The 11,888-nt window shown below is 34.8% G+C and overlaps 1 protein-coding gene across 1 annotated transcript; it reads right to left on the bottom strand.

Moving 5' to 3' along the window:
• Nucleotides 1–794: 794 nt before the first annotated feature.
• On the bottom strand, nt 795–11,888 carry LOC128206389 (troponin C, slow skeletal and cardiac muscles-like). The gene is made up of 6 exons (XM_052908795.1): nt 11,773–11,888; nt 10,513–10,552; nt 9,470–9,595; nt 8,253–8,377; nt 5,180–5,294; nt 795–3,705 (listed from the first exon to the last, which is right to left on the bottom strand). The coding sequence occupies exons 1-6, from the start codon at nt 11,773–11,775 to the stop codon at nt 3,560–3,562; spliced, it is 555 nt and encodes a 184-aa protein (XP_052764755.1). The 5' UTR covers nt 11,776–11,888; the 3' UTR covers nt 795–3,559.

Here is an 11,888-nt window from a genome sequence, read left to right on the forward strand (position 1 = left end):
ATATGTTGACCTTTTAAGCATACATTGATAACATCACGAGATAATATTAATCACCCAATCACGCAACACCACAGCCGTAATTAATTCTTAATCGCGTTACTAACGCTAATGAAAATTGTGGTCTTTAAAAACGATATTTGAGCAAATATCAACATTTGCTGAAGGGTTCCAGCTTTTGTATTTTTGTTTTAACACTCCTTATAATTTGCCACACTTTATTTCGTAATTAAGAAAGTGCATTTTACAAACCATGAGCGAGTTACTTTAAACAGCCTGAAGAAATTTACACCTACTTTTCAGGTCAACAGAACGTTTAGAAGCTTATGTTTAAATCTCTGTAGAAAGCAGATTTCCAAATTATGTGTGAATCAGATAAAAGAAAACAAAGAAAAGTCCAGTAGTAAAAGGTCAAAAATGGCGAATACAAAATCGTTGCTCATACTCTATTCATCGTCAGATACCCACGACACTCTGTTGCTGTGCTTCGTTGTGTACCGTGGGCGATTTGGCTAAGAAAATCTCATAATCGTGAATAATTAATGAAGCAATTCCATTCATTGCCCAAGGTTCCAGATGCTTTCCTGTTGGAAATAAATTCAGGCGAAAGCCGGAATTAACCAGGGTTCGTCTTTTCAAAACAATAATATTTGTCAGCAGTCAAGACCACTAGATCAAGAAGGCTACAAACATTTACAGCAAAACAAATTATATTGCATTGGAAAAGAAGTATAATATTCTAAAGATTATCGCCAAAAAATGACAAGAGTTAAACATTTCTCTTACCTTGGTTTATTAATCAATTTACAAGTTTACCAAATCAACATGATATAATATTCCAAACCATTATAAAACAGTAGTTAAATTGTGCATGTGAAAAAAAAATCCAAAAAGAAAGTATATTTTTTTATAAAAAGTAGACTTTAGATTGTAGATATAACCGCCTTTATGAAACCAATTATGTCATTCTTCGAAATGAAATCATTTGCCGGTACATCAGTAGAAGTAGTTCGTAAATTTATATATAACATTATTTCATATTAATAGTGTTTTAACGTGTATTTTGTATAGCTAAGATTGAAATGGTTGCCAGTGAAGTGTATTATAACATACATAATTAAGATTCCCAAGAGAAAAGGCATTAAGCTCAACTCCTAAACTGAAATTACTACGCGAACTACTTGCAGCGTAGTTAAGTGTAAAGATGTCTGACATCGTTTACCGTTCATATACACCCGAGATTGTTTTTTATGTAAAATGGCCGAGGTGTTCCGAAAGATAATATGTTAGATGAATGGCTATGGTACACAATTTGTTTCTTATATATGGCCCAGGTGTTCCGAATGATAATATGTTAGATGAATGGCTATGGTACACAATTTGTTTCTTATATATGGCCGAGGTGTTCCGAATGATAATATGTTAGATGAATGGCTATGTTACACAATGTGTTGCTTTATTACAGAACATTATGTTGATATCATATTTAGTTTGATAAAAATTACACAACAAATAAGGCAGTCAATTAATAAACATATTTTGGAAGGACGTACTTATGTCACATAGCGACTATGGAAATGCATACACTAAATGGTATAAATCAGGTCCGGTAATCTTTAAAACATTTTAAGTCAATTCCTTGTCTTAAAGCTGCACTCTCACAGATTGAACGTTTTGACAACTTTTTATTTTTTGTCTTGGAACGAGCCATTTTTTGCAAAAATCCATGGAAACCAGTTATATAAGACTGCTGACAAAAATTAGAACGCAGATTTTTATATTTAAGTTCAAAAATTGATGTTTTATGCATTTTTCTTAAACCATTAGTAACGGTTTAAGCCATAAAACATTCCTTTTCGAACGGAAATATGAAAATCTACGATCTGATGTTTTGTCAGCAACCTTATGTCATTGGTTTGCAGATATTTACGAAAAAGTTTGCTCTTTCCAAGACAAAAAATAAGTTGTAAAAACGGTAAATCTGTGAGAGTGCAGCTTTATGTCGATGTTTGTAGTCAGATGGAAAGAAATGTACCAGTGATTTTTAAAATGAAAGTGTGATTATAACATTAAATTATTGAAAATAAAGTACATGTATTTTAGATAGCATAAAGCTTTTATAGCATATACCAAGTGTGATACTTAACTTAAGTAAATGACTTATGTTAGGAAATTACTTTGAAAAAATATAAAAGATGTGAAAAATCATTGAACGAATATATAATTATTACGAAATGGTTGGACGGATTTATGGTAATTTTAGCTTGTTAATATTACGTGGTAAGTCTGTGGTAAAATAGTATGGAATAATTTATGTATATCACAGTAATAAATGCTTCAGAGTTAGCCAGAGTATGCCAAGCCCACTTTAAATTTTAACCTGTAAATTTTAAAGTTAAGGAGAATCCTAGGTTAATCTGAGTGTAGTTATTTATAGGGATAATATACTTACTTGTCAAGCTCATTGGGACTCTGAGTTAACTATTAATACATTCGAATGGAAACATATATTACGATGGTTTTGAACATAACGAGTTACAAGTTTTTATTGGCAAATCGGCATCTTGCCTTTGGCCATTTACACATTGCATAAATTGCATAAATGAAATGGCATCTGTTTGTGGTGGCTACAAGCTTATGTTATGTATAAAATTATACCTATTAGTTCGTTATAACAGAATTGAATAGACTTGATCATGGTGTATGTCGAATTTGAAACTTTGAACCTCCTATTGTCAAACTCTCCACGTGTTAAAATGATTGTAAAATATCTAGAAAATTGTCTATGTTTGGAGTATCAATTATCTAAACAATTTTTATCTTGGTTAAAAATTGAATACATTGCAAAAAAATGTATAAAGGTCATATTTTTAGAAGAATGTATGTTTCTTTGTAAACAACTCCTTGTTCTAACAAGAAAAGTAATAGCAAGTCTTAAATTAGGTTGTTGTTTTTTTTTGTTTGTTTTTTTGAGCAATCAAAACTGATGGCACAAAAATAATGACGTTTCGTTGAAAGAGATTTAATTCGAGCATACTGATACTGAACTGTTACCTTTTTGTTTAAAAATGCTTAGAAAAAATGATAAGATCTAAGTAAGCCATAATTATAACATATCGCTTGAGGATTTTTCATCGTTAATTGATTTTTTTCGGAAACCATACAATCAAAAGTGTATGATGATGTATTTTAATACAACATGTATGATCAAAATTGTACAGCAATAATATTGTAGTGATAAAGTAGTTGTAGTTGTAACAATTTAAAATTAACAATTAATTCATGAAAAAAACATCAAATAAGTCCACATATTCTAGAAAAGACTCTAAACTTAAATCGAAATGAACAGAATGATCAATAAATAAACATATTTATCGCGCTAGACCATGTGTTAACGATTTAATTTCTGACATATGTGCAAGCATTTTCAAAATACATTATATTTAAAATGTATGTTAAATAAATTAATGTACAAATTCTCATATGAGTCAACGTATTCTGTAGAATTGTATTTGTATACATTATTTACTTCGTAGAAAAAAGCATTTTTGAATCCGTTCTGTCAGAACTTTCCATCACCGTTTAAGACAGGCGGTTCCGCTTCCGGTGAAGGGGCTGCATCCGCCTTTTCCTGACCGCCCTCCTGATCGTCCGCCTTTTGCACAGGAAGCCGCATGTCCACTTTGTTCATCAAGAACTCTTTCAAGACTGCAATAATAGTGAACTGCAGTTTACACCGATATGGCAAATTATAGCAGAAGAAAACTAATGGCGCTACAGTTAACTTAAACAGTTTTTAAACGTGTGCGATAAGAAACTGCTATCAATTTGGGTAACTTAACGACATTGATATTGTCCAAAGAAAATTAGCCAAAAACTATTTTCCTGTTATCAAAAACAAAGACCTTGGTATTGGCCAAACTTACCCGAAATGTAATCTTAGAGTACGTCTTTACAGCTTGCTACACACCACGATATATATGTCCTAACAGAACCTTATTTTGTGTTATAGTAAGAGCGCCAGCGGTATTGACCTTGACCGCAACCACTCCTAATATGGTGAACTTTATAAATAACAAATTACATCACAATACATGTTTCCGAACTTGAGTTTAGCCCAACAAACGAGGTTGATAAACAACTAATTTCATCACTACACGTGACTCCTAACTTGACTTTGGACCAGCAAATGAGGTAAGTAAATAACAAATTTCATCACTACACATGATTCGTACCTTGACGTCGGACTCATCAACCCTTTATATGATAAACTTAATAACTAACAAATTCCATCACAATTATTTATCTTAACCCTACCAGCCTGTTTTATCATTAACTTGATATATAACAAATTTCATCACAAAAAGAGATTCATAACTTGACTTATGATAATCAAGAGGTTACACTACACGAAACCTTACCTTGACCTTGGACTATTACACCCACTATATGCTGAATTTGATAATTTACAAATTACATCAAAACAAGGGATTCTTACCTTGATTTTGGACCCATCAACCAAAATTAAAACCAACAGTTCACAGTCAGAGTTTGATATATTTCAAGTTTCATAATTACATGTTTCTCCTAACTGAATGTCTAAATCCGAGACCTTTATATTTGTTTTATAAGACATTTATCGTGACATTTATCGTGACATTGACACCACGAACACCAAAAGCAATCCAAAGCTAGTTGTTCACATAAGTGTATGGTACATGTACCTTCACACTAAGTTTCATCAGTATACACCAAGTTTAAGTTATTGAGCGGAGACCACCTGTTCTTTGCTCGCCTGTCCGCCCGAACAAGGACGTTCCCCAATCTAATTACCAAGTCTTTTCTTTGACAAAACCTTGTTTACAATAAATGACCATTCAAAAGGCATTAATATCCATATTTATTTTGTATTGTTCATGACACCGCGGTCATTTGAATAAACCAGACAAATAAACGCAAACGCAACAGGCAAAAAAACAGTGTTCTCTGATCCTTCCATAGATTTTGTTTATTCGAGACAGTTTTCATCTAACTTTATAATCCGCCTCTGGCCATTTACTATTAACAAACAACACTACATATGTCGCCTTCCTCGTGCACGGGTCAATTAAGGACCCCATACACATATATCGAATTGAATTGTCCCGAAAAATGAACTGTTGTGAAATTAACAAGTTTTTACCTTCCTGATGGACGAGTCCATTTTCATCAAACTGTATCTCATTAAGAACTTCATCCGCCTCTTCTGGCTCAAATGGTTCTGATCCCATCTCTGTTAAGATCTTCCGTAATTCAGGCTGAAATACATGTGAAGCGTTCATTTATCTTTATAGTGGAAAATCTACAAAATCTGTTTTACACACGAATTTCACGCAAAAAATTAAAAATATCGAACGTGATTTTCTGGTTACGGTAAAACAAGCATATCATTAGGAATAACAGCTCAGCAAATATGTATTTGAGCTATGTGATGCTTGTCGAAATCACGGTGTTGAACAGTCCTTGTTACACGATGAGTAAAAAACAAGAGGAATATAAACGCTAAAATATATGCCCTGTCCAAATCGTGAACACAGTCAAGTTAGTGAATCATTGGAATTCGGTCCTTGATTAATACATCACACTAAGCTAAAAGATTGTGGATATCTGTTGGATCAGTATCATTTAAAACATTGTTTGAAAATGCGTCCCACAGTCATTAGATTAAGTGGAACGTCACTTTTACACGATAGCTCTCCTGAACAGACACATTCCTGAAGGACAAAAATGTCTCTGTCCTCCCCAATATTAATGCAAAAAGCTGCAGAAACAAGCTCAGTAGCAAAACGTTTAAACATAAACCCGGTTTAATGGCACTGGGTAAACGCCAAAGACATAGAACATAAAATCACAAACAAGAAACATAGAAGAATAGCACAAAACTCCACAAACAGCACAGTGCATGCATACTATATATAAAAAAACTAGGTATGTTTATCAAGAATTGTTAGGTACCGCCTTGGAACGGTCAGTAAAATGTAAATTTACTGGGGGTTTAAACCAGTTTGTGTGCACAACCTCACTCTTATCCCAACAATCCCGAATAAAGAAAAAACGTAAATGTTAAATCGTATGAAACTATACATTAACTTTGGGAAACTTAAACCCGTTTAATGGTACCGGGTAAATGCCAAAGACATATAATAAAAAAAACAAGGAATCACAAACCAGACACATGGAACAGCAGCACAAATTACCAGAAACAACTCAGTACACATATACTATTTAAAAAAACTAGGGGTGTTTATAAAGGATTGTTAGGTACCGCATTGGAACGGTCAGTAAATTGTAACTCCATTCAGATATCAAATTGTCACCTAGAGGGTTGTCGTTTTTAAGTATTTTAGCCAGGTGCCCTAATATATCTACGGCACAGCTTTTTGAATGTGGCTTAAACGTATAAATTTGTATATTGGAAGGGTGGGTAGATGAATAGAACGAAATTACTACATTTGTAAATGTTTTGGTAGCATTGCGTTTATTTTTATGTTATATATACTGTTGCAAAATTAATTATCCGTGATTGCATTATTATGCAAATCACAGCGTTGCGAAGGAAAGCAATTAGTGAAAATCGGATCTAAATGAGATGAGTGTTCTTAACTGATGCAATTGAAATTACAAAATACTCTCTAATCTGATTATACAGCTTAAATGGCAATCCAAAGTGGCGATACGACCTAATTATCACGTATGACCGGGTCTATGTGATAAGGATATTTGTGTATGCACGTCAGCCAAAGACTAATGCAGGTACATCTTAGGCCATATTTTATATTGATTGTTTACAGTTGCCCGAACGAAGCCTATACGGAAAACCCCTCGCAAACCTTTCACTACTGAAAGCAAATGCCGAATAGCATGTGCTAGTGTTCAGTTTAAATATTTTACAACGATTGTGAAGAAAGGTATGATTACTTATAATAAGGGTCTCTCGTTGGCACGATGTTGCGCGAGAGTGTGGTTTTGTGTCGTGGGGAAAACCGGAGTACCCGGATACAACCCACTTGTTCGGCTTGGTGACCACTAACCAAACTCACATGAACCCAGGCTGGGAATCGAACCCGGGTCGCCATTGGTGAGAAGCGAGAGCACTAACTACTGCGCTAGCCGGACAACCTTTCTTATGTTAAATGATCGTCAACACTCAGTCACCTCTGAGAGATGATGGGACTACAAACAAAGAGATCTGCCAAACTTTGTGTTAATTGTTTGGGTAGTATAATACCATAATCTACGAGACAAACAAGGGATATGTGTTCAATAAATATATTAATCAGGGATTTCGCCGAACTTTGAAATCACGGACCTATAAACATGGATTGGCAACTCTCCTCTGTGTTAATGCGATTAGCTCAAACTCACGCGTGCAGCGTGATTTCATTCCGAGATCTTATCGTGTGGTCGTTTTCGAGACATCCGACATCGGCCGAATATATGCATGTAGGAAAACTTTAAATAAAACTAAATTTAATCAGGAACATATTAGGTCCTGATTAATACTTCGATGATTAGAGAAAATGCAATAACGACAATCTACAAACATATTACATGCGACATGTCGATCGGTGTTAATAATAATTATTAGCAGAGCGGGCGGAAATAACCGAAGAACGCCGTTAATTACCGATCGGAGATTCGGCGGAATTTTCCGATACTTGACGAGCGCGCGCTAAGGATTGTGGGTAAATTATTATTTCTTATTGTTTCACCGATATCGGGCAGTTGGTTTATAGGTCCGTGTTTGAATTCAAGCGCTGAATCGTCGAAATCGCGTTTAGGGTTTTAACTTTAGGAAACATACGTGCTTGAGATAGGACAGTGACTAGGTTATTGACACTTGTGTCCGGATTTTGACAGGTTTATCAATGTTTATGAGGTAATGTTACTGTAGCCATGATATTTTAACTGACTTTGACGGGTCTGTCTAAGACATCAGGATCAGACTTGAGTTGAGATTATTCGTATTCTGGTGTTCGATCAGGTAGCCTAACACATCAACAGGACTATCTATGAGGTATAAACAAATACCGAATAATATATTGCTTAACCAGCCATTGAGATTGGTCGATCAAAAAGGTCCGCCAGCGTCCGTTTGAGTGTGTCTGGAATTATCTTGTGCTTGATGGGGTAGTTTAAGACATAAACGAGACTATCAAAGTATTAACAAATATCGAATAGTATCGTTGTATATATAAACCTTGGACACAACCTACCTTGGAGATCGGTCCATCGAAGAGGTCCGCCAGCGTCTGGTTGAGAGTGTCTGGAACCTTCTTGTAGTTGATGAGGTAGTCGTGGAACACGCGCTCAAACTCGTCAAAAGCCATGCCCGCTGAAGCTGTGGAATTAAATTAAACTTTAAACAATGCTTTTTAGTTTATAAATAAATCATTGCTATTTGTAACATAATAAATTGAGAGTTGTCTTATTATTTATTCTTCTATGCTCACATAGGGGGCACTCGAAAAAGGCATGATGCTTATTTTCATTAATTTGAACTTTAAAATGTGTACAATAATGTTTCCGTCGTGCAATCGCCTACACGCAGCTTGAAAGTATATACAAACATATGTTCATCCCCAACATCCTGAAAGGTCAGAACACAACCAATACCGAACCCAAACAGCAAATTCGTATTGCTAGTTGCCAATATTCTTCCAAAGTATTCAGTATGCTATAGCATTTTACTGACCCAGGGTATCTATTTGGCATTTACAATAAGTTGATACATTTCGAATAACATATAATGCAATATTAAAGACAGTCGCATTTATCAACCTTTGATTTTCAATGACGTTACTCTGTGCAAAGCCCCACATTTCGGACCCAAATGTGACTGTGTTGGTAACAATACTAACAATAGCTTCAATACATCAGAATGGGACGAATAACCGAATTGTGTTGGGCATTGCTTGATGCAGAACGCAGCGGTGTTTGCATGTGCAGTCAATTTAGTTTTAGCAGCGGCCCGGGATAATTTAGAGCTACGTTTTCAGTACGTAAATAAATAAAAAGGTATGGTTATTACTGTTTGATACTTTGAAACACGTTTTCGCAGTAACGTAAAGGCCTGCTATTCCTTAACAATAATATCTGTTTTCTTTAAGTTACTTGCTTGTCAGTTATCCTGACAAAAGCAAGATACATGCGTATAACGTTCAGTCGTAACTGAATACCTTGGCGTATCCGCTAAGCGCACACCGTCGGCTGCGTAGACATAGTATAGCTGGGATATCCAATTGTAATTATTAACTCATCGTCCGCAACCACGGTACTTTCTTCCGTTACACTTCGTACAGCGAAGCGTAGCGTATTGTGTATCGGGGGTATCCGACGATAATATTAACTAGGTTTATAGAAGTGAAATAAAACAACCAGTCGTCAAGGGGTAGCATATATTATCAAGTTGATAATATTGACTTTAGTTTACCATCCTTGTCGTTGTCGAGGTATCTCTTGGTAACGTCCTCCGTTGTCGGGTTCATGTTGAAGATCTGCAACATTTTCTTGGCCCCATATTGGTCAACCACGCCCGAATCCTGGGTAAGGTCGAAGGCTGAATATTTAAAAACATGCGTCATATTTTGTTTGAGAAAAGAATGCCATTTAACGCTGGTTTATCACAGGTTAGATCAACATCAGTCCTGTTCCATTACATGTCAACAACGCTCGAGTCCTTGTTTAGGTCGAAAGCTGAGTGATTAAATACATGCGTCAGTTCATGTATAAGAAAAGTAAGCCATTAAATGCTAGTTTATGACTGGTTAGATAAACATTTTCCTGGTCCATTACTTGTCAACCACGCCCGAGTCCTGGACCAGGTCAGATGCTTAACAATCAGTGCCACCTTTTGCCAGGAAGAAGAAAAGAATATGACGCTGGTGATACGTCAGGCCAGGCCAAAAGGACGTGTTCCTTGAACGAAATATGTCAAAGGCTGATAAATTAAAAATGCGTTTTTTTCATTAAGATGATCAAGATATTAAACATTTGCATCACAGCGTGTCAATATGTACATATTTAAATGTTTTGTGTAACTCATACAGCAAGACGTTGGGGTTTAAAGATGGATAAACGTATCATCGAGATATATTTAAAAAGCGACAGTTTCTGACAAATGACCCAACTTTATTCAAGAGAGTTTCGTAATCATTTAAAACTAACGGGGACAAACTCAGAATCAAAATGACGAGCTTTCTCTCGTGCCATAGTTTTCGAAAAACGGATGGTTAAATAGAAGTGTGATTAATAGCTAAAACTCGTACATCCTTTGAACGATTTAATACCTCTATCATCGAAATGGCATTGGCACATCTTTACGCTTCCGAAAGGAGGATGTGCCAATGTCGAATACTAATGCATTTGTAAATAGACTGGTACATGTACGTTTCTTTTCCAACAAAAAGAACTTTTTGGAGAAAAGGGAATGATGGTCCCAGTCTATGTGTAAAGGAGAAATAGAAATATGCCTACCTCGCCTCAAGTCTTGAAGTTGTTCCGGTGTAAGATCCGTCTGTAACAGAAAGTTGCTAATACAGAAATATGTTGGTGGTAACTTAAAGCTGCACTCTCACAGATTGATTGTTTTGACATGTTTTGTCTTCGAATGAGCCCGTTTCTTGGTAAATGTCTTGAAACCAATGAAACAATACCGCTGAAAAAGGTCAGATCCCATATTTATGTTCGAAAATTGATGTTTTGTGGCTTAAAGCGTTACGAACTCAATTGAGTTCAGTTCTATTGTGAGATATCTTATGTGACTGCATTGAAGACATTGCTACCAAAACCAGCTGATTCTGAGACAAAAACTAAAAAAATGTCAAAACTGTCAATCTGTGAGAGTGCAGCTTTAAGGTAAGTCATCCATTGTTAGGATGCAAAGATGTGTCAGTGCATTTTAGATATAAATATCGAGATGATTTCTGTGTTTATTTTTTAATGAATAATAGCCATTTGTTTTTGCTTTTTGCATGAACTACGGTTTTGAATAACGCCATAAAGAAGCTACTATTATTATAATATATATTAAAGCGAGGTAACAAAACGACATTTTACTATGATTTTTGAGCAAAATTTATTATTTGTTTCTTAAGTATTATAATTCTATTTCAAAAAAGCTCTCGGAGAAATATTTAAAAATATTCACTCTCAACATTTGTAAGTTTAAAATGAATTTTTACCAGAATCAGTTTTTGTATTAACGGGTGGATCGCTTACGAAGTACTTCAATGAATTAAACTAGTTGGTTGTTAACGTTTCGGTTACACCTAAATATTTTTAATCTTAACAAACGGGATGTTTCAAACCCTTGTAATGATAATGTGTTACAAACCATTGACTTAGTGGTCAACATTATATTGTGTCGAATTTGTCCATGCATTTATTTCAGTCAAACAACATTCAGCCGTTATTCATCTTAATCAGGTAAAGAGGTAGTTAAAAAAAGTGGTCCACTATGTAAATGGGTAGTTTACACATTATTATGAAGACCACTTAAAAATATTTTAGCATGTACTTACATAAAATAAATGCTTATGATACAGCGTAGCATCAAATCATCAATGTTTGTAAGTACACATTTACCATTAATTAGAGACTCAATCTATATTCAATCTTTAATTAGCGTATCAAACCAAACTCAGAAATATGTTATATTTAATTAGCCTATCATCGTGGGTAGTATTTGCATGTCGTACACTGAAAAAATATAAACAAAATAGAAAGAGAACATACCATTTTAAAATCCAGTATAGTTTCCTTTTATTTCATTTTAAGGTATGTAGTTTTATAAAAAGAAACCAGCCGTTGAATAATGTAATACAAACTAGTAAAGAACTTTTTAAAACAAA

This window comes from Mya arenaria, chromosome 10 (assembly GCF_026914265.1).
Source record: "Mya arenaria isolate MELC-2E11 chromosome 10, ASM2691426v1".
NCBI classification, from domain to species: Eukaryota; Metazoa; Mollusca; class Bivalvia; order Myida; family Myidae; genus Mya; species Mya arenaria.

Bases quoted from the DNA above. Each gene is read 5' to 3' on its own strand.
- LOC128206389 (XM_052908795.1), bottom strand. The intron at 8,378-9,469 runs GTAAACTAAAGT...TTAATTCCACAG, and splicing joins CCTCGACAACGACAAGGATG to CTTCAGCGGGCATGGCTTTT. The intron at 5,295-8,252 runs GTAGGTTGTGTC...CATGTATTTCAG, and splicing joins TCGATGGACCGATCTCCAAG to CCTGAATTACGGAAGATCTT.